Source organism: Neoarius graeffei, chromosome 12 (genome assembly GCF_027579695.1).
Source record: "Neoarius graeffei isolate fNeoGra1 chromosome 12, fNeoGra1.pri, whole genome shotgun sequence".
NCBI classification, from domain to species: Eukaryota; Metazoa; Chordata; class Actinopteri; order Siluriformes; family Ariidae; genus Neoarius; species Neoarius graeffei.
In genome coordinates this window covers 14819919-14844089 of record NC_083580.1, presented here as the reverse complement: position 1 = coordinate 14844089, position 24171 = coordinate 14819919, and the positions used below count along the sequence as shown (strand labels likewise).

The 24171-nt window shown below is 42.4% G+C and overlaps 1 protein-coding gene across 4 annotated transcripts in view; it reads right to left on the bottom strand.

Annotated features, from left to right (window-relative positions):
* LOC132895223 (endoplasmic reticulum metallopeptidase 1) overlaps positions 1–24171 on the bottom strand; it is a 62153-nt gene that overhangs the window by 10533 nt on the left and 27449 nt on the right. For all 4 annotated transcript variants that reach the window (XR_009655714.1, XM_060935566.1, XM_060935567.1 and 1 more), the window contains exons 5-12: positions 21256–21402; positions 17771–17863; positions 15181–15393; positions 12872–13092; positions 12537–12711; positions 12015–12205; positions 11778–11930; positions 169–371 (exon numbers count right to left, since the gene is read on the bottom strand). Coding sequence is in view for 3 of the 4 variants with exons in the window: in XM_060935566.1 (XP_060791549.1) it covers positions 169–371; positions 11778–11930; positions 12015–12205; positions 12537–12711; positions 12872–13092; positions 15181–15393; positions 17771–17863; positions 21256–21402 (1396 nt within the window). In the remaining variant the exon portion in view is untranslated. The remainder of the gene's footprint in view (positions 1–168; positions 372–11777; positions 11931–12014; positions 12206–12536; positions 12712–12871; positions 13093–15180; positions 15394–17770; positions 17864–21255; positions 21403–24171) is intronic.

The window sequence follows — 24171 nt, the reverse complement described above, 5'->3', positions numbered from 1 at the left end:
TTTGTAAAAATTTCCCTCTCATTATATGATTTATAAAATCAAATTAAAACACCCCACAACCAAGACAGTTTTTAACCATGTTTAGTGTCCGTTGCTGCTCTTGTCTTCTATAATCGAGGCCTTGGCAGCTTTGGGAATTTTGATAAATAGGTGAACACAATGACTTACTTGATGAGGAATTTGACAGGAAGGAACCAGGGGAAACCACAGAAGGGTAACTCATCACTGCAGCGCATGCGTATGGTGTCGTTAATCTCTGGAACGTGAGGGGTGATGTGGCTCATTCCTGTATAATCAAAGCTGTTGATCCAAAAACCGGAATCCGTTTTCTCCAAAGAGCCGTCCAAAGCATGAAAAGTGCGTGTGGTGTGCTGAAAAATAAATGAGAAACCAAGTTTCACATCAAACGATCCTGCGTCACGGTGCAACACACAGGACGATATAAAACTATACCATACACAACATTTCACATAGTGCTAATAGTCCAATAATGTAGAACAAAAAACATTCAATTTTTAAAAAAACACCCACACCACCACTGGTTCAGCACATGTAACAGGATAAAGGAATTTTTTCTATCCACATTCACTGGATATGAGCCATCGTGTGTTCCGATTGGCTACTCGACTACTACACTACCGTTCAAAAGTTTGGGGTCACCCAGACAATTTTGTGTTTTCCATGAAAAGTCACACTTTTATTTACCACCATAAGTTGTAAAATGAATAGAAAATATAGTCAAGGCATTTTTCTGGCCATTTTGAGCATTTAATCGACCCCACAAATGTGATGCTCCAGAAACTCAATCTGCTCAAAGGAAGGTCAGTTTTATAGCTTCTCTAAAGAGCTCAACTGTTTTCAGCTGTGCTAACATGATTGTACAAGGGTTTTCTAATCATCCATTAGCCTTCTGAGGCAATGAGCAAACACATTGTACCATTAGAACACTGGAGTGAGAGTTGCTGGAAATGGGCCTCTGTACACCTATGGAGATATTGCACCAAAAACCAGACATCTGCAGCTAGAATAGTCATTTAGCACATTAGCAATGTATAGAGTGGATTTCTGATTAGTTTAAAGTGATCTTCATTGAAAAGAACAGTGCTTTTCTTTCAAAAATAAGGACATTTCAAAGTGACCCCAAACTTTTGAACGGTAGTGTAGCTCATATACCATGAGTAGAGAAAAACAAAATGGCGGCATGTGTTGCTGAAAAACTCTACTCGAAACCTCCCCCCCCCAAAAAAAAAAAAAGGCAAGGAAATATGGAATGAAAAATATTTGACGGTAAGAACGTCTCTTTTTTTATTTTTCAAGAATTATCATCATCGCATTTTTCACAAATTGCTCCTGTCATTTCGCCGGTTTGTTTACATTCTTCATCTTTAAGCATTAACATTTGTAGAATTTTTTTTTTTTTAGACTGGTTCAAAAGCTCAAAGAAGTTTGAAAATTACAGAACGGAAACGTCCAAGGAAGAATTAAATAAATGTCTAAAGCTATTCTATACCCCGGCACGACAGCAAGATGGCACTTTCTACAACAAGATCAATCGAGCTACTGCTCACTTGCGTATCCCCCCACTCCGCTCTCGCTTATATCAGAATGCGAGCAATCGAAGGAATAGGACACTTATTATGAATGTTGACTTCAACAAATAATTAACCCTGAAACAAGTAAGTAAAGAGCAGCGTTCTCTCCTCAGGGATTTCAAATAGCATCCTGGTAAACTGCCATTTTGAAATCGCATTTTCCTTCTTGAAATAGCATCAAAATCCACCCTGTCTGTTTCATAAATACATTCAGTCGGTAAACAGGAAGTCGATGTGCGACAGACCTGAAAAATGGTATACACGGTATAGAACCCCAAGCTGAAGTTTCATACCAAGTGGCTACGATTTATGGTTGCTGAGAAAAAGGGGGTTTCGGACTGACGGAAATATGGACAGAGGTAAACCAGTATACCCCACCTCCTTCAGAGTGGGAGTATTTATAAAAAACAAACAAACAAAGAAAAAAAAAACCCACTAACATCAATTAGTGCAGCCATCGATAGGTTAAGAAGTCCACCTAAGCGGAAATGATTTTATTAGAAGTTTTGTATAAAAGTTTGTATTTACTGAATTTGCAAAAAAAAAAAAAAAAAATGCTCCGTTCCTCAAAATCCAATGAATGTGGATAGAATAAAACAGTTATTCCACTCAATCTCATCGTACATGGCTTATAGCCGACTCTGTGCTACGCGCTTCATCGGCCATCAGCTCATGTACGACTCGATTTCGTGGAATAATTGTTAAATGCAGTACACTCTCAGAATGTATGGCATGTCAGATTTGTGAACATACACATCACTGGTTTGTTTCGTTTCATCACTGTTCAGTGCAATTTGAGTTGCTAAAGGCACTGAAGGATCTATCAGCTATGTCACACATGGAAGACATTTTTCGAACAGGAACTTCCTGGACTTGTCCACAAGAACCTGCCAGCGTTTTAGTTTGCAAAGAAATGAGTGGTGGGCTGGAAAAACCCGTCACGCTCCTCTTATCGGCTTAATGAAGTGGAACCTGATGTAGTCTTGCATGGCTGCTGTAGTTAGTGTTGTGGTACTTGAGACTGGTCTTGGTCTCAAGGTCACTTTCTGAAGGTCTCAGTCCTGTCTCGGAATCGACCGCGTTTTTACTCAGTCTTGTCCCGGTCTCAGACATAGAGGACTCAGGATTTTATTTCAAGACCGGCCAAGACCACAACTGTAGGGATTTCACTAAAATGCCTGTGCACTGTCCGATTTATTTGTTGACATCGTTACTGGATGCAAAACCTCCTGATTTAAAAATGCAACCAATAACGTGACTCGCTGCTAATTCGAAATTTTCATTACTATTAACGGTCATCACTCCTCCCCACCCCCTTGACACACCTGGTCTGGTCCTGGTCTTGACTCGGTCTCACCCTGCCTTGGTGTTGACTTGGTCTCAATCCTTTATTGTCTTGGTTTCCTCTTGGTCTTGACCACACCACTAGTTGTTGCCCATACACCTCAAGGTTCAACCTGCTGCACGTTCGGAGAGACTATTCTGTTCACTACTATGCCTTTTACGCCCAATGCAGACAAAAACACAGTAAAGCAAATCAGAGTCTACAGTTTGTAAAGCACCGAGGCTGAAACTGTCCATCTATTATGGCGCTTTGAATGCAGTCTTTCTTGGTCTTTTCTTTTGGTGTCAATCTTGCGACAAATGTTGAGGGTAAGAGCTTTCCACTTGTGCAATCATTAACCGTAGAATTCCATTCTGCCAGAACCTCCCCACGCTTAAGAGCACTTTTGCAAGTGTCTTTGTAACAAACTAGTAGCTGACCAACTTTTCTTGTTCCATCAGCCAATTCACCATATAGTAAGGCCTTGGCTGGTCCATCACTGTCCATACAGCAAACATGCCCCATCCAACAGAGACCATCTCTAGGTCTTCTACATCAGCTTGTTCTAGGACTTCCTCGTTCGTGACGAGATGACCCCATTTGACTTGCAGTACAAACCTTCAGTGTTGCTGCTGAATGGTTCTTAACTGCTTCACATGTTGTCCATGTTTCGTTGCTATACAAAAAAAGAAGAGGGGTAACACACTGGTCGTAGACTTTGATTTTAGTCACTGTAGTCAGATTCCTGCAGTCAAACTCTTTTCTGCAGACGTCAAACAGCACAAGAAGCACTTTGCATTCGTACGCTGATCTCTTCATTCATCACACAGTCTTTGGAGACGTAACTAACGGGATACTTGAAGCGACTGACTTGTGCCAGCTTGGCATCATCTACAAAGAAATCAAACGGGGCGCCAATACTCATTGGTCTTTGAGGTGTTGATGCGAAGACCCGGTTTCTTAGATACTTCGTTATAGGCTGTAGGCATTGAAGGCCTTCTACACTCTTGCTGAACAGAGCTGCGTCATCTGCATACTGGGCTTCTCGTATGTACATATACTGGACTTTTGACTTTAATCTTTGCTGATCAAAGCGGTCACACTATCACAGTGGAAGTGCACTTTTACGCTGCAGTTAGGATCACATTTTTCTGCTCAGCACGGTTGTAAAGAGTGGTTATACGAGTTCCTGTAGCCTTCCTGTCAGCTCGAACCAGTCTGGCCATTTTCCTCTGATCCCTCTGATTAACAAGTCTTTCCGCCCTCAGAGCTAATGCTTACTGGATGTTTTTTTTTTTTTACCCGTTTTTCTTTTTTTTGTTTTGTTTTTGCGGGGGAGGGTGTGTGTGTGCGCCTGTGAAAATCCCAGGAGATTAGCAGCCATTCTTTTCCAGCCGACAACCATTCCAGGGTCAAAAGTCACAGAGATCACATTTTTCCCCCGTTCTACTGTTTGAAGTAAGCACAGGCTAAAAGCTGAAATTATGTACTGTGCTGCTCCCACATGACTGGTCCATTGTATAATTGCACAAATGAGCAGATCTCTCTCTCTCTCTCTGGCCGTCAGTCGTTGCCAACTATGACTGGAGGAGTGTCCGTTTGGCACGTCTTGCTGCACTTTGTCGCTCGTACTTCACTTGCCAGTTCTTGCCAATCATTTCCATGGCAGATTTCATGATGCCACGCCAACACCGTCGGTCCACTGCTGCCTCTTCCCAGTTGTTGACTAACTGCTCATCTGTACGCTTGATGTTTGCTTTCGGCACATTTTTATATCGCAGCTTTGGCCTTCCGATTGGGTATGTTCCATCTCTGAGCTCACCGTAGAAGACGTTTTGCGGGAGTCGTTCAATCGCCATGTGGAGGATCTGACCGCCCCAGCGTAGTTGTGACTGTGCAAGGATTGCTTCTGCACTTCTCAACACTTCCGTCTTAGGAATACGCTGCCACTAGCCTGGGAAATCCCATGCTGCTTTGCACAATCGTTCCGATCTGAAAAGACAGCATGGAAACTATGGTCTAAAGGCTCGCCTGAGTTAGGGAGCCAATCAGAGAGTGGGGAGGGGTGGAAAGACGGTGACGCGTACTACTCGACAAACGGAAGCTTGTAGTTTATTTGGGACTGTTTACGGATCACATTTAACATGGCGGCAAGCGATACGAACCAAACTTTCGATCAAGCTTTGGACACTGTTCTGAATAGTTTAGAGCGAAAGTTTGTTTTAAAAAAAGAACAGCGTTTGGCGTTACAGTCTTTCTTCGCCTCTTCGTCGCTCTAACTACGTCACCGGGTACAACTGCCATGATTGGTCATGGGCTACGTATATGCCAAATGATAGACATTCGCAACGTCCAATAAACGGCCGTTGACAATCGTAAACCACACCTCCCCTACGAGAAATTCAGTAGGCGGATTCCAGACCATATTTCACTTGTGAGGGCGGCACGGTGGTGTAGCGGTTAGCGCTGTCGCCTCACAGCAAGAAGGTCCTGGGTTCGAGCCCCGGGGCCGGCGAGGGCCTTTCTGTGTGGAGTTTGCATGTTCTCCCCGTGTCCGCGTGGGTTTCCTCCGGGTGCTCCGGTTTCCCCCACAGTCCAAAGACATGCAGGTTAGGTTAACTGGTGACTCTAAATTGACCGTAGGTGTGAATGTGAATGGTTGTCTGTGTCTATGTGTCAGCCCTGTGATGACCTGGCGACTTGTCCAGGGTGTACCCCACCTTTCGCCCGTAGTCCGCTGGGATAGGCTCCAGCTTGCCTGCGACCCTGTAGAACAGGATAAAGCGGCTAGAGATAATGAGATGAGATTTCACTTGTGATATGGTCTGGTGTTAACCAGACTACGCTGCCACCATTTGATGCCCAAGATTCTTCGGACAGGTCGCGGTTGCACGGTAGCGAGTTTATTCAGATGCCGGCGATATAAGGTGTACATTTCAGGTGAGTGCAGGAGGCACGGTAGTACAAAGACACGATACTGTATAGTTTACACTTTGTCTCCAGTTTAATGCCTTTGTGTCCATACCCGCTTCTGCAGGGCTCCGTATGCTGCGCTGGCACTCTATTCTCTGCGAGATCTCTTGGTCGACTGAGTCGTCTGCAGTGATGATGCTTCTAAGATATGTAAACGCTTTCACAGATTTGACGATCTCACTGTTTATACGTACTTCGGGATGTTCATGCGAAACACCAGGAGGTGGTTGGTACAGCACTTTTGTCTTTCCAGTATTGATACTTAAACCGAAGGCTGTCGATGCTGCGGCAAAGCGGTCCAGCATCGCCTGAAGCTCTTCACGGGATTGTGCCACAAAAGCGGGGTCATCAGCAGATCATGCACAACTGGCTTGTGGCATTTTGTCTTCGCACGCAGTCGAGAGAGGTTGAACAGCTTTCCATCTGTACGTGTCTGGAGATGCACACCAGAGTGCTGGCGCTAGCACACTGCGTGAAGCTCCCTGCTTGTCGTACCATTGCTTCGGCCCTGTCATGGAACTGCCTTACGATCTTAACGCATGCATGAGCAGCTGTACGAGTGTTCTAAAATAATTATTTTGTGAAGCATTTTCCCCCCAAACTCGATGATTTTGACTCAATCCCTCAAAATACTGGCGTATCCTTACTCGGTGTCTGTGACAAGAATCCAAGTCCGTTACCAAAAAGCTTTAAAAGTTTCAACATGTATTAGTGTACGATGGGGTATACATTACAGGGTTCATACTCCTCCAAAGGCATGAAATTCACTGACTTTCAAGGTCCTTTCAAGGCGAAATTCAAGACCATTTTCAAGTGATTTTGCTCCATCGTACTGAAGTTAGCGAGATAGAACAAAAACAGTGAAGCTAGAGAATAGTCTAAAGAAAATAAAACACCGGCATGGATGAATGAATGAATGAACGAACTCTTTATTGTCACTGTTACCAGTGAAATTGACCATCAACCTGTCCTTACAGAGGGGGAACAGGACAGAAAGACAGGGATAAAAGAAAAAGAAACACAGTAGTAACATGAGCAGGGATGAGAGTTTTCCGCTTTTCGGCGGATTTCCGCTTTTTCTGAGCGAAAATCGATATTATGCCAAATCCGTTGAGATGTTTTTTTCATTGAGGGGGGTTGGGGTATGTTCCTTTGTGATACTCAAGCGTACGACGATGTTACATGTTTACATTTCCGCCATCTTTAGTCTCGCCAAGTCTCGCGGTAGAATACGTGTTATCTACAATGTAATTGGCCAAAACATCGCTGGCGAGAGCATGATAGCCAATCATAACAGTTCTTACAAGAGTGTGGGAGAGAACAAAAGCCAATCATAACAGTTCTTACAAAAGTACCCGCATCTGTTCTATTATATCGAAACTTGCACATGTTCATCGTCACTGCGCTTCAAAAATACGTTTCTCTTTCGTATCGGCTTTTTTACTCAAAATGCCGAATACAAATTGACAAGCGAGACGAAGCGAAGGTACGTGAAATCGATGCTGGTATAAAAAAAAAAACAGAGAGGACTGACAAGCTCTTGTCTTTGGCCAAAAGGCTGAAGAAGTCATCGAAATGATTAAATGAAAATGAGAAGTGACTGTGAACTACAAATAATTGTATAAAGTGTACACAGACATTATCCCATAAACTTAGCATTCGTTTGATTTAATGCATTGAACATGTATATGATGGTCAGTAAATCTGAATTAAAGCTGACAGTTTTGAAAACTTAAATATTTCAAAAGACTTTGAAATCATATGCAACTAATGAGGACATAGGGTGACTGACCTTTTCTCCCTAATAAATTTTATTTAATAGATGAACATTTTGATAATTAATAAAACTTACGTTTAATGTGAATTTAGCTTGTCATTTTTGTTGATCATAAATTATAGCCATACCCTTGAATGTAGAATGTGATTTTATTTTGAATTCAAACAATACTCCTATTGATTTGAAACATATTTTCATGTAAATATATAAAAAAGACAACAGATTTTTTTATCTACTACAGCTCAGATTGCAGGAAGTGGTTTGTAAGGCCTTATTTTTCAAAATTTTCCTGGGGGGTATCCCTCCCAGACCCCCGGCTTCGGGCGCCATCTTGTTTTCTGCTTTTTTGGTGACCACCCACTCTCATCCCTGCATGAGGAAAGATGAGGAAAAAAAGACCCCCCCCATCAGGAGTACAGTGTGGGAGCATTTAAAAACCTCCGCACAAGCACACAATAACACAAGTACACTTTAAAACATGGGACTTGAGGGGGGGAGGGAAGGAGGTAGAGGTAACCCAGCGCAAGCAAGCAGCCGTCCGCTCCTGCAGCCATGCAAACGGCGCTGGTCAAGCACCCGCTTGTCACACTGGGGGTGAAAAACGGCGACCGCGGAAAATTGGGGAAGGAACGTGAAGAATGCGAGAGTGTCTCCCAGCAGTGACCTTCTGGGGGAAATATTGCCCCAGCAACGGCCTTGATCGAGGCCGGTGCTGTTCAGGGAGCCGAATGTCGATAATGAAACGGATGAAACGGACAGAGTGACTAGTTTTCTAGTCGGATGCCTACAAAAGTGCACCAACACCCTGAATGATTTCTGAATGAAAAATTATCATCATTCTGTTTGAAAAAATTGCTATTAATGCAGATTTGTAGCAACAGAGTTAATTTCGTTGAGAAATCTGGTCACCTGTACTGGTTAGAGCACCACACACTTTTTTTGTCAAACAATTCTTTCGACTGCAGTCAAACTTACCCCACTTTCACAAAATGCAGGCAGTTCTAGATGTCCGATTCAACATAAACTGACTATTAGCTGTTGCAATGCACGCTCCAGGAAAAACTAAAAACGGATTGTACTGTAAACGTCCACTTGACATATGCTTGAAGAAATTAACTGAAGACACTCAGTCCAAATAGAATTTGCCTCTGTAATCCTTATAATAGCTGTAAATAATTACCATCTCACACGGTTTTTCTATTAAGATGCCAAACTCAGCGACTAAATGACTGTCACTTTTTTGGTCATCAAAACAATCACATCTTCCACAAGAATCCGAATGAAAACCACAAATTTAAAAGAAGTAAAAGGTTTATAAAAAGGTGCAACACCAAACTAACAGCTTTAAAGGGGAACTGAAGGCAAATTTATCATCAAAATTCTATTTCTCTCATTTTATTAAATATCGGAATGCATTTCTGACAGCTATTTTGTCACTGCTAGAGCAAGTTACAAGTGTTTGAAATACGCTATGTGATATATCAGTCCACATGTCAAAGCAAAGGCCGTAAACGAGATTCGTCGAGACCTGTGCGAGACATCGTAGGACGGAAGTAAAATGTACAGCGGAAATCAAAGTGACCGACATCTGCCAACGTTCCCTGCGTACGAAATCGCTCACTCATTCACTACTCCCTACATAGGGAATTACTATATAGAGGACTATACACTGAGCTCATTGGTAAATTAAAAAAAACGCTTTCGGACACTAGTCCGTCGCGCTGGTATTTACATCATTACTGTCGCACAATTAAAACGTGCCGGATCAGTCGGCTGGTGGGTTTTCAAAAATAATAAATCCATATTAAGGCCTCTGCATGCTCTTGCGACAAGGCTTTCGCAGATAGCTTTTCGCAGACAGTTGTAATTTATCGTTGAGCGGGGAGTATAGGCGTGTGCGCGATGTTATTCACCGGCACAACGCAAGGGGGTGCGAAGTCGCGAAATCTCTAGGAGTAGTTGGTGGGTGTGGTTAGTGGAGTGTTTATCTTCCGGTTACTGAGCAACAGGTCATTCAACACCGCTGTCCTTATAATGACTAGAACTGGAGTCGTATAGATGTACGTACTTCCTCACTTCCTCGATCAACCGCTCTTCGTGCTGGTCCATCTTCGCTTGTGTTTTTAAAAATGGCGGTCGTGAAAACAAACCAAACCGGGGAAGTAGGGAAGCGGAAGTGCGTGTACAGCGGATGTAGAGTGGACCAATCAGAGCCCTCTTGTCTGTGACGCTGTCTGCGAGGCTGTCTGCGGTGGTCACAAATTTTGGGAGGTGCGTGCAGAGCGTCTGCGAAGGTGGGGGGGCTACGCAGACGCTGTCTGCGACGCCGTCTGCGAAGACTGGGTTGTCAGCATAAATTGGCCTTTATACTGAGCGCATTTCCCACATTAATCAATACAAAGTACCTGCATCTTTCAGTTCTTTTAAATCAAGGCTGAATATCTACTTTCTTCTTTGCCGCTGCCTTTTATTCAATCAAATTTAAGACTTTATTTGATTTCTTTCAGCGCGACCGCAATGCATTATGGGATATATTGCTTTGGTTAGTGACCAGCGGTTGTACACTACTTTTCGTGATGCATTGTGGGATACTTTTAGTGCACTATATAGGGTGTAAATAATCCTCACTAAGGTTTCGGACAGCACTACAAAATGGCGTCCTCACTATATAGTGAGTAGGGAGCGATTTCGGACACGGGGGTTGTCAAAAGACGCGCGCGCCCTCTTTCGAATGCTGATGTAAATCAAGCCGGAAGTTTTGTTTGTTTTGATAGCAATCAGGAAAGTTTGAAAAAAATCGTTTTTGTGCAATATTTCGTTTGGAAAACAGTTTTCAAAATGGCGGCACTGACACCTGGCTGACACTTCACGTTTCAAAGTCTCGTGAAGATCGCGCGGATCAGCAACGCCTGCCGTGGACCAAACGAACTAAATTCAACATGGCTAAAAACCAAATAGGCCGATAAGTATAATATTTAATTGCAATTAGCTGCCAATACGAGTAACGACATAAGGTTACTAAAACTTAATTGAATAACACGTTAATTAAGAAATAAAGCAAGTTTAAAAATGACTCCAGTTCTCCTTTAAGGCACCTGCCCTTTAACTCATTTGAAAATGTAACTGCATAAAAAAAAAAGGAGCACAAGCTCACGCGGTCATAAAAATTAAGTAGACTTAATTCAAGAATTTTCTCTTAGTTGACTCCTGTTCCTTCTCTTTCGTCTGAGCCGAGTGTCTGAAAGAATTCGACTGAACTATCAAGTCAAATGGAGGCTTTTTCTCAGCTTCATCTGCTTTTTCATTAGCAGACGTGTGCAAAGACTTGATGTCTGCTTCCAGTTGGGGTTTTTTTGCCTTTTTTTTTTTTTTTTTTTTTTAATTCAACAGGTTTCATTTTATCTCCTTTTGTTTTTCCCACGCCCATTCTGCAAATATCGATTGTCATCTTACAAACCGAACAGTATGCCTCCTGTTCACTGCGCTGTAACCACTCCTTAAATACCGGATCGTCCAGCCAGATATCTTTGAATCTGCGCTTCCCTGGAATCTTGACGATAACAAGAACAATAAACTTTTCAATATCCTTTAAAATGAATGAAAAGAACCACAGAAACCGTTCAAATAATGCAGTATTGTATCCTTCAATCAACACGGCGTGAATGCACATCCTTCCCGGAAAATTCCCTCGAGCATGCCCAGAAGCGCAGAGTGGGTTTTGGTGGGAAATGATCCGCGCATACATGACGCATAAATGATTGACGAGGCATGGGTAGGGGATGCGACGGTCAGGGCGCAGTTTTAAAATTATTGGGAAATAAATTTCTCAACAATTTTAGAAGCAACTTGATTTTATTTCAAAAGTTCAAACACTTTCCCTGACATTTTCAAGAAAAAGCCAGAATTCAAGGCCTTGAAAAGCCCAGTACCAAAATTCACTGATATTCAAAGAAATCAATGACCTGTACGAACCCTGCATTACACCATGTGATGGGGCAAAAACACTTCTTGTTTAAGTAACGTCCTCAGACTTTTAGACTTGACTGTACACGACTGTCAGCGTGTGAAGAAGACTTTATGTCGTGGGATTTAATATTTTGAAAGCACTTGCCTGTATAATGACTCGTTTGGGTCGTGGGCTGGCCGGGTCACCTGAATACGGAAAGAAAAGTCCGCAGGAAACCAGGACAAACGTCACAGCAAAAATCGTCCATAAAGCAGCTAATATACGCTTCGTGCTGCGTGCCAGGTACAGGAAGTGAATCTGTGTTAAAGAGATTGAGTGAACAAATTTGTGGCACTATGACAGAAACGTACAACTATTTTTAGCAAGTGTGAGGAGTCTCACCAAAAACGACGAGAGCAGGATGGTTGCCACAGCAATGAGTGACGCAAGCACGACGTCAGGGGGGATTTCAGTGCCGCTGCGTCCCATAATGGGTGTGAAAATCTCGAACACGATCCAGATGAGGAACAGCAGGTGGACGTAAGGGAAGGACATCCCCAATAGGTAGAAGAGGACATAGGACTTTGACACACCTGCATACAAAACACACGCCAATGACAGAAAATATCTCCGGAATCAATATGATGAACACCGAACTCCACAGATACAGGTTTCATGTGTGGTGCGGCAGTTTTTTCTGAAGATTTCAATATCTTTTAAGGTGGTGTACGAGTAGTGATAATGTAGTCGTCTTGTTCGGCAATCAATCAATCAATCTTGTGCACGTTCATAAGGCTTACTTCGCTGGGGAAAAAAAAAAAAAAATGAAGGATTTGCATAACAGCCTTTTCAAGTGTTTGCATGTTTCTCATTCATCAGCTTTGCATGACAGTGTGCGTTAATGTAATGTTCTACGGCTCATACCTTTCTGTGCAAAGTGTCTGGAGAGTAGCAGCTTGGTGGCGAGAGGGAAAAACACCATGAGCATGGGAACATATGCCGAGCACAGACCACGCTGAGTGAGAAAAACAAGGGCGCAACACCACAATAGCAGACTGACGTCGAAGAACAAGTCGCCCAAATCCAACCTCCGCATATTCTGAGAGACAGAGAGAGAGAGAGGAATATTTCAATACTATTTTCAATCACTTTCTAGGGAATAAAGTGATGGAAGAAGCGCAAAGTAAAGGAAGGAAGGAGGGAAGGAAGGAAAATGTGCCTATAGTAATAATGCAGTGTAGTGTGCGCGTTTCACTCACTCTGTAGTAGAGGTTTTTGGCGAGGGTGTGGATCAGAAGCATCTTTCCAGCTGCAACAGATCCGTACAGGCAGATGGAGGTGTGAAAGTGAGTGAACCAGAACATGGAGCGACCCAGCAGCGTGACCATCAGCGCCACAATCAGAACCGTGAGCAGCATCACGAACCAGCTGAGCACAAACACGCACGAGCCGTACACCAGTTCCAACACGTACCGGCCACCTGCACGACACAATCACGGTTCAGCAGCTTCCGTTAAATGTCAAGATGCTCACAACGGGGATCATTTATCAATCTTTAATAATCTGTGTGTAAATGTTTTCATAGGCCAAACTGAACTTAAAAATCCAGATGTGCAAAGGTTACACCGATTTAACTCGTGCTCATACGCCTATGTTGATAAATGCCAATTGCAAGCGTGTTTAGGTATTACCTGATTTACATTTACTGACAGCCACAAAACTCTCTCTAAGGCAAAGCTACGAAAAAGCACCTCTTAATCACGGCATGCTCCAAATCTTCCAATAATGCAGCTCAGCCACTGCAACTCTTCCTCCACTTACAGGGTGCCATTTCTTTTCCCTAAAGCCTCGGTTACAACCGGCCGTACGTGCTCCTACGGCCGGTCTACGTGCAAAAAACGCAAGAAACGCACGGCGGGCACGCGTGCGACGTGTTGATTTTCGAGCCGTAGACTGGCTGCAGAGGTTCTTTGTCATGTCAAACAAACTCTACGGGCGCTTACGTTTTTTTCAGGTTGCAAGACAAACTTACGGCCAACGTGCGTCTTTCTCCACGAACAAAAAAAACGCAGCGATTTGGGAAACGCCAAAAATTGCACGGCCAAAAAAAAAAAAAAATCGTACGTCCGGTTGTGATCTAGGCTTAACTGAATAGCCAGTCTTGTGTTTTAATTTATGGATTCGCTTTCTCTTTAGTCGTTAATAAAAAAAATAATAATTAAAAAAAAAAAAAAAAAAACGGCCGAGTGGTTTCACTAGTTTTATTAAACTGGTGGGAGCAAATTAAATAAATATATAAATGATTTAAATGTGCTAAAATAATCAGTGTATAAAACTGCAGCATTTGAACTTTGGAGATCTTGTACGATACGAACATTTTACCAGACTAAGGGTGTATTCAGACCAGGATAGTTCCATAGTTCACTTGCTTTGGTCCGAACCAAATGTTTTTTTTATTTTTTCATTTTGGTGCGGTTCGCTTTCACACTGTACATTTTAGTAAGCGGACCAAAACCTGTCAACAAAGCCACGCGCCCTGAGGTCGTTCAGCTATTGGTCAGAGACGACACGTGCACAAAGCATTAAGTTCAAAAGTAGTCATGGAGGCTTTCCGTGCTGTTATTCTTTTTAATGTCATCAAAGCTATATGTTTTTTCCAGTTTTTACTGTTTTCACAATTGTGCGATTACTATGCTGTTTTACAAGTAATTTATCAACGACGACGACAAAGGGCAAGGCGGCTACGGAGGATAGCGCTGATGAGCGCACATCATGTTGTGACAGTTCTGGCTCTTCACACAATAGATGAATTTCTTTTTTGCGTCGCTAGTACCGCCACTTTTTGAAAGAATGTCCCCGATTTTAATGTAGGTCTGACGGAGTTTCTTCACTTTTAGCCGACATTGTTCTGGGGAGCGCGTGAACCCCTTCTCCTTCATTTTCTCACTGAATACAGCAAACACGTCGGCATTTTTGTGTGTTCTCTCCAAAAGCTCAGATATGTGGACATCTGCCCATATATCCACAAGGGGACGCGTTTTTCCTCCTCGGCCCACGTTTGCCCCCTACTCATTTTTTGTACTCTGTAGTCTAGCCTACCACTGGTCTGAACGACTGTTGTAAGGTTCCCTTGACAACCGAAACAGTGTTTGCACTTTGCGGTGGAGTGTCAAGACTCTGTTTCCCATAATGCTCGACAAACGACGGAAGCTCCCGAGGTACAAAAAAGCAAAACTGTCGGATTAGGTCCGGTCTGCTTTCACACCTCCAAAAGGTCCGCACCAGGGTTCCTTTGGTCCGGACCGAGTCCGACCTTGCAGCTCGGTCTCGGTCCGCTTGTTTGGTCCGGACCAGAGTTCGGTGGTTTGTATTCAGACCAACCCAAAAGGTCCGGACCAAGGGAAATTTGGTTCGTTTGGTCCGGACCAAACAACGTAGGTGTGAATACGCCATAACTGGAATAGTTTTAGTATTGGTATCAGAAACAAAAACATATTACTAGCTCCTAACAAACTTAAAAATAACAACAGGAACATTTATGGGATTGTGTGCGTGTATATACACATACCCACGTTGCTAGGCCGCAGACATTTCTTGGCAAGGTAGACAAGGGTTGCTATGGCGACCATGTAGTTGATGATGGAACCAACTCTTGCTGGATACGCCACCATTGCTACACCCAAGACATCGAAAAACACCATGCTGCCATGGCGATATTCTGATGGGTCAGCCAGCGTTTCCGTAGTGACCAGATGCTTCAGCAAGGCCAGGATGTTGTCACCTGGTGAGACACGCACCAAATTCAAAACACAATAAAAAAAACCCCACATCAATCTGCTCTTATTTTGGGTTCATGGCGCTGAAAAACACCTATGGAATGATTAGGACGTCTGAATGACTGACTGTTTTCAATTTCTGTGCTTAACCACAATGAATCAAAAAAAATATATATATATATACACACACACACACACACACACACATATATATACACACACCCCACAACAAGATGATTACATTCCATTACAAACTTTCGTTTGAGTGATCACACTCGATATAGATAACGTTTACCAAAAAGCTATAATTTTCCTAATTAAAGAGCACCAAGATCGCAAAAATCATTTTTAATCCATATTACATTCTACTGCAACCCTATTTGGAAATCTCACAGGGGCCAGACAAGCAAAGAAACCCCAATACATATAGCGAGAGTAATTGATCAGAAAAATTATATATTGTTGTGGAAAAATGACAAAACACCAACACCAGTCTGGTCCTTTTGCAAGAAACGGACACATCGTGATGAGGGCTCGGCACATCTCTCACACCGTCCCTTTGTTTTCAAATCTATATACTGTATACTCTTTACTCGAGAAAAAGACGACATCTATTGCATTACATCATTGAAATTACACGCCCTGATCACACGCCGGGAGCGTGATCAGCTCTAAAGCTGATTGGATCTTGTCTAATCGCTGGCTCGTACGCACGTAACGAGCATGATAAGATAAACATGTTTCGGCGCAAGATGTTCTGAGCCGTTAGTCTTTGAAGAGACGACACTTGGTGAAAAAGAAAATTACAAAACAGTATGACTAAAATTTACTCTACAATATCTAAAAAGACAACTAATAAATCAGTATCGTCTGTACCGTGACAGAACGTGTTGATGCATTTAACATGTGCAAGTCCAATTAAATAATAAACACAAGGGCAGTTCCAGCATTACGGATGGGAGTGACATTTTCACTCCCATTGGTGAAGAGAACGCGTCACAGCAGAGACGAGCTTGGAATCAATTCATCAACTACGCTGCCTTTTAACCTCTTAAGAAGAATGCAGACAAATCTTAAAAAATAAACTGTACTGATTATTTCACATAGCAATGTATCAGTATTATGGATGTGACGATTTCTGCAAACTCTGTGCATCTGAAATTTCTCTGCAGAACATAGTTAGCTCATAGGCTACGTTCACACTGCAGGCTGAAGTGACTCAAATCCGATTTTTTCGCCCATATGTGACCTGTATGACAATATGAACGACAGATCCGATTTTTTCAAATCCGACCCAGGCCGTTTGGATATGTGGTGCTAATTCCGATTCCTATCCGCTCTTTTCATATGCGACTTCAGTCTGAACCGCCAGGTCGCATTCATCCGACTTACACGTCATCAACAAGCCACAAACGTCACTATTCTGCGCTGAAGTAGGCGGCGGGTCTCTCAAAAAAAGTTACAACAACATGGCGCATAATCACGGGCGCAGATAGAGGGTGGGACGGGTGGGATTCGTCCCACCCAGATTTAAATTCACCTCGTTTGGTCCCCCCCACTTATAGGGAGGAAAAAACGTCTATGCTGTCTTTCTTTGCATAAGGCAAACCTCACGGAAAAATCAAAAGACTAATTACCATTCGGTTTATTGAGGTGCACGGCAGTGCATACATAGTTGCAACAACTCACATAAAACAAAACAAAGACTGATATTCGGTTGGTTGAGCTGCGCAGACTGCACAGGTTGAGAGCTCGAGCTTGGTTGCTATGGTAACCCACAACAAGTTTGACAGGCATATCGGGGTTGGTTTGCTGGCAGCTTTGTCCCCCCCAGTTTTTTGTCCCCCCCAGTTCAAAAAACGTTTCTGCGCCCCTGCGCATGACATCAGTGCGAGGGACGCTTCGGGCTGTGAAGGTTCTGAATCTTCTCAATGGAAGGACGCAGAGGTTAGGGAGCTGATTTCCATTTGGGGGGATGCAGCTATTCAAGCTAGATTGGATGGGTCATACCGCAACCGGGCGGTTTTACTTCCGTAAACACTGGCCATGCTCACTGCGTGTGACGTCGTCGTATCCTGCAATGCGCATGCGGAACACTTTTAGGTCGCTTTTCGTTCATACTGAGGATCACATACAAGTCGCATATATTTGTTAATGTGAACGACCTCACAAAAAAAATCGGATTTCACAAAAAAATCAGAATTGAGCATTAAGCCTTGCAGTGTGAACGTAGCGTTAGTTTACTTCCTGCTCTGTTCAGAACTTTAGTTTTCCACGGTCAAAAGATTGCCATTTACAAGGAATTTCCCACACTCCTTCTTAGATGGACGTGTTCTTCCACTGCAAACAAACAGTACAGTGTGTGTGTCCATGTGTACGTACCTGCTCTCTGAATGGAGTCTGTATGGATGCGATCTGCAGTGTCGTACTTAGTGTGGTAGATATACCCGTTCTCAATAAAGGCCAGATCAATACCTGCAGGAAAACACAACTGTTGAGTGTCGGGTATATAATATATAGAGGATATTACACGGTTGCGTGAAGATATGAAGTTTATCTTCAGGTGGTGAACATGAGTGAGCAAAGCGAACGAGTAAAATATTTTTCAAACACAAGAAGATCAACATATCTTTGGGCCACCGTGTAATGTTCTTTATACATTCATGGACACACCCACAAAAAAAAAAAACCTCAAGTTAATCGAAAGAATTTTAACCAGTTCGTCATTTTGACAACGCGCATCTAGTCAGCGGGAAAAACACTGGGAGTGACATCCTCGGCGTGAAATATTGGAAATGATTCCATCCACATTCACTGGATATGAGCAATCACACGCTCTGATTGGCTACTACTAGGCCACGAGTAGAGAAAAAAAAAAAAATGGCGGAGCGTTTTGCTGAACCAACCGAGGACGAAATAAAAACTCTACCTGAAAACAACACCCCCCCCCCCAAAAAAAAAAAAAAAAAATACAAAAAGGCAACAAAATATGGAATAAAAGTATTTGATGGAAAGAATTTCTCTCCCCCTGAATTATTATTAAATCACATTTTTCACAAATTGCTCCTGTCATTTTGCCGGTTTGTTCACATTCTTCATTTTTAAGCATTAAAATTTGTTGAATTTGTTGAGACACGTCCAAAAGCCCAAAGACGTTTGAAAATTACAGAACTGAAATGTCCAAGGAAGGATTAAATAAACGGCTAAAGCTATTCTATACTCCGGCACGACAGCAAGACGGCACTTTCTACAAAAAAAAAAAAACCACTAAATTCAATTCGTGCCACCATCGATAGGTTTCTAAGAAATCCGTCTAAGCAGAGATTAGTTTGTCGGACGTTTTGTATGAAGTTTTTATTTATCAAATTTGCAAAAAAAAAAAAAAAAACCACTCTCAAAATCCAGCGAATGTAGATAAAAAAAAAAATTTCCACTCAATCTCATCATACATGGCTTATAGCGTTACGTGCCCCGTCAGCTATCAGCTCGTGTACGACTTGATTCCGTGGAATAACTGTTAAATACGTCACCCAGCTCCACGAAGTATTTTGAATGAAAAATGCGAACTTTTCAAGACGAAAAGATAAACTTCAAAGCCAATGTGTGATTTTCTTTTTATTACAATGGACAAACAAAAAGTACCCAAATTTATCAAAACAATTCACGGATTTCCTTGCAAGTGAAGATGTTGAAAAATATGTAACTCAAATGTCCTGGATGTACTTTGTGTAAAAAAATAAAAATAAAAAATACAAGTGGCGTATTTCCCAGTAAACCACTCATGTCTAGATAATAAAAATACATCTTCTATTCTATTCATAATGTACACGTTTTATAGAGATCCTGTTGTCAGAGGAGCTGCAAATGTGCTGAGAATCTCAAATGAGCCCAACTTCACCAACCTTAAAATGCACATCTTGGGTAAATTCAGGAGCAAGATCAATGTAATTTGGTCAAATATCTGTCACATTTTGTGCAATTTTTTACCTTGCGCAATACCAGAAAAATTCAGTTGAAATCAAGCCATTTGAGGCGAATTGGTCCGCCTCTGAAAAAACTTGGCATTTGGATTTCCCGGCAAACGTTGATTTTCATGACGTCACGTGTGGGACGCCACCCTCTGAATCCTACGTCAGCGCTGGTTTGTTTATGAGAAAACGACCTGGTGGTTTTCTGCAAATTTCTTCAACGTTATCGCGTAATTATTAAAATGGTTAACAGATGTATTGTAGGAGGGTGTAGCAACACCAGTCATGATGGGATTAGTACTCATTGGTTTTCCAAAAGACCGGACAATAAGAGAGAAATGGAAGCGCTTCATGCGAGGCACCCGGAAAAAGCCGAGGACCAAGCAGAGCCGAGAAAAAGACCAAGAAAATCAGCGATTCACAAGCTGACTGTTGCCAGGGTAAGAAATAAGAGAGACTATACTCTAAATTAGGTGTTCCTGTGTTTGTGTGGTACACGGATAATGTTATTTATTGACACACACAAAAGTAAACAACACAAAAGCGCTGGGCGATAATACACTTCACATGTATCAAGGGATATGCGTGTCAGGGCTTGAGATCTTGGGACCTGTCAAACATATTAAATGTATATACAACCCTGCTTAACCGATTCCATGTGTGTAGCTTATGAAATCTTTCTCCTACAGTCGCCAGTACTCTTCTAAATGAAGAAATATATAAATACATAATAGTAATTAGAAAAAAATATGATTTATGTAACAATAGATAGATGAGCATTGATAGATGAATCCATGGGTTTAGACGCTCGGGCGACAATTCCATATTTTAATGCAAAATCGCTAGCTGCTAAACTTGGTCTACACAGACTGTGCACTGAATCCGTGCAAGCTCTCTCAGCCTGCTGGCGGATCCGCACGTGACGTCACGAATCTGGCTCCAGACTCCCTTGGGATTTTTCCAGACGCGTTTTGTTATTTTATTTTTTTCTGCTGTAGACAGAAAAATGGCAGGGCGGCACGGTGGTGTAGTGGTTAGCGCTGTCGCCTCACAGCAAGAAGGTCCGGGTTCGAGCCCCGTGGCCGGCGAGGGCCTTTCTGTGCGGAGTTTGCACGTTCTCCCCGTGCCCGCATGGGTTTCCTCCGGGTGCTCCGGTTTCCCCCACAGTCCAAAGACATGCAGGTTAGGTTAACTGGTGACTCTAAATTGACCGTAGGTGTGAATGTGAGTGTGAATGGTTGTCTGTGTCTATGTGTCAGCCCTGTGATGACCTGGCGACTTGTCCAGGGTGTACCCCGCCTTTCGCCCGTAGTCAGCTGGGATAGGCTCCAGCTTGCCTGCGGCCCTGTAGAACAGGATAAAGCGGCTACAGATAATGAGATGAGATGAGATGAGAAAAATGGCCTTGTGCAAAATTACCCTTCTGGAGGAGTGTATAAAGGGACATACTTTCATATTAAAAAAAAAAAAAAAAAAAAACACTAAATTGGTCCAGGATATGCACTTTAAAGTATTATTTTAAGCAACTTGGATTTTTTTCAGTGCTAAAGCATAATCTTGACAAACTCTCATTATTAAGTCAGTGGGTTTTTTTGTATTCAACAGGTAAAAACGAATGTCCACAAACATAACACGAACATAACATAATATTTTGTCAGTGTCGGTGAAGCATGAATTAACTGGTTTGCACTGCTGTGTATTGTGCACTTTTAAGTAGAAAAGCCTACAAGTGCATAATCAGGAAGCCAAAAACAAAATCAGTCAAACGTGTTTTTACTTGTAAATGTCTCTCCATGTACCTACCAACAGAACGGTACAATCTTCAGCCTGCCGAGCTGCTTATCAAGCTATTTATATATGAAGTGTGGGTGAACGGACTGGACGTGTGTGTACATATACCAGGAATGTTGCCAAAGTCTCTGAAGATGCGGAAGTCGGTGTCGGAGGGAATAATACCGCTCTGGAAAACTTCCTGCCCCACAACAGAGGCAAAAGGGTGTTTAACAGCATGAACATATGCCTGAACCAGCCACGGGTTCTCTGGACCTGAACACACACACACAAAAACATATAGGTGGGTCTATATTCACCAGAAATGAATATTACTCCTTCTAACGGACTGAGAGCAGAGGACAGAGCAAACTGTAAATATCAGGCAGCTTCAATGAAGGTCACAATGTGAATACGTGAAGTAAATAGCGTGTGCGCACAGGATATTCAAGTAGATTTCCGTGGCATTTTTCCTCAAACAGTTAAAAATCGAGCCTTCATCACGTATTAATAATTACTGAGAATTAACGGATGTGAAACTGAATATACAAGCTGTTCTATTAAAAGCTACCCACAGCAAAAAAATAAGCATGGGCTAGAAATATTACACATTTTGCACAAATGCATTTTGGCTCCCCTGTACTGTCACACTGTGCTTTAAAATGCTTTTATATTCCGGCTCACTCAAGGGCGCAGCCATATTGGCATATTGTGGGCGGTGTCAAAGGTCAGCATGACGTAGGATCGTTGATAGGTTTCCTGTATCTTGATTGGCTCGCTGGTCCTGACACTCCGGTTGTACAAAACACTGTTGGAAAACGGCGGAGTGCAAAGCCTATGGTTGCAAAAATCATAAATGTCATAGAAGTATTTTTTTGCTGATAACCGAGCAACGTAAACGACTTTCTAAACAGTGGCTACACAACTTGGGAACAGGTCACACTTTAGAAACGCTCTCCTTCGGTAGAAATTCTGTCATTTGCGAGGCCCGACTGCTTTGAAAGGAATCTACAGGCCGAGCTCTTAAGCTACGCAGGTCGCGTTAGACTCAAACGCGATTCTGTCCCAACAAGATTCCAACACCGTCCACAGAAAAGGGGTTCAGGCCATGCAAGCTGATTAGCTAGAATAATATAAACATTCAAAGCTTTTATATAATCCCACATAGGGCTGTGCGATATATCGAATATACTCGATATATCGCCGAAAATTCTGTGCGAGATACATAAAATTATTATATCGTAACTATCGAGTATTTTATGGTCATCTTCCGACTTGCATTTGTTTCGTGTTTGTTGCGTTTGTTTAAAACCTTTCCTGGTGGTTTTCTCCCTGTCCCTCAGGCAGTAACGTGAGAGGCTGCCTGAGGGTAAAAAAAAACAAACAAAAAAAACAATAACGTCACGCACTCGCCAACCAATCCCGGGCGACATCTCGGTGCTGAAAGGAACTTGCGGGAAGATTTTCTAGTTTTGGTTGTGCTGCCAGATTGGGCGGTTTTAAGTGCGTTTTGGCGGGTTTTGAACATATTTTGGGCTGGAAAACGTCAGCAGTATCTGGCAACACTGCCGGCGGGAAGATTTCCTAGTTCCGGTTTACAGCGCTGACTCAATTCGTGCAATCGCTGGTGTTACGTAGGCTACCGTGTGAGCTCTGTCAATTTCAGCGACAAATTAAAAATGGAAGCGGACGAATTGGTTCCTAAAAGAACTAGTAAGGGGTCAGTCATCTGGCATTTTTTTGGATATCGCGAGGAGGACGTCGAACAGCAAATGCCAGTTTGTAAAGTGTGGAAAAAAAAACCTCATCACGAAAGGCAGCAGCACGACAAATATGTTCCATCACCTGAAAACTCACCCGGTACAGTATGAGGAGTCTCTTAAACTCCGAACTACTTGCCCACGAGCTAAACCCCCCCCCACAAGCTAAACAAATGACCATAGCGGCCTCGTTCTCCAAAGCCCCCCCATATGAGAAAACGAGTCGGAGATGGAGAGCTATAACGGATGCAATCACTCACTTCATTGCCGAAGACATGATCCCAATTAGTATAGTGGAAAAACCAGGCTTCCAAAAATTACTAAACACGCTCGATCCCAAATATGAGTTGCCTGGTCGCAGACATTTTACAGAGAAGACGATACCGGAATTCTACACATCTGACAGGCAGAGCCAGAAAACATTCAGTTCAAAAGTGTGCAAAGAGAGAAATTATATTTTGCAGATCTCTCTCTTCTCTCCCTCAATCTCTCTCTCTGTTGTGAATGTTCCAGTGGTTCTCAGTAGTCAGGTTAATAGCTTGGAGATCTATTTTTAAAATAATTTAATGAAAGAGCACTTTTCTTATTTAGGCTAAATGTCTCTCAGTGTTGAGCTTGCACTTTATTGATTTGAGCTCTGAGCAGCTCTGTATTGTGTTGCCCCTTTGTTGCAATTTTCAAGATTGTTTTTGCAGTTTGTGCCACATCTTTGTTGAATAAAAATAGTCTTATTTCAATTCAATTGTGATTAATCACCAACATGAAAATTTAAAATGTGTTGTTGAAAACCACCTGTAAAGTTAACCAAGAATGTTATTTAATCTGCAGGGATTGTAGTGAAAACAGTAAAGAGTAAAAGTTAGATTTCATGGGGTCCTTTAGAGGAGATTTCAATATATCGAGATATATATCGTATATCGTGAAATGGAGAAAATGTATCGGGATATTCATTTTTTCCCCCATATCGCACAGCCCTAATCCCACATTATTTTTTTAAAAAGCAAATTAAAAATAAGCACTGGACCAAAACAAATCTCTCTTATGCAAATAAAGATACAAATTTCGTCGTCCGATGCCTGCGCTTCACTCCGCTCCGCGATAAATTCAAACTCCGCTTCGAGCGGTCACTAGCCTATATTTAAACTATTATATAAACCACTACGACACATTACATGCCTATACCTGTATTCACATGTAATAAATAAACAAGTAAATAGGCTTTATAGCTAGTATGGACACATGCATATGCATAAATAAATACGTGCACACAGAGTTTCTATATACA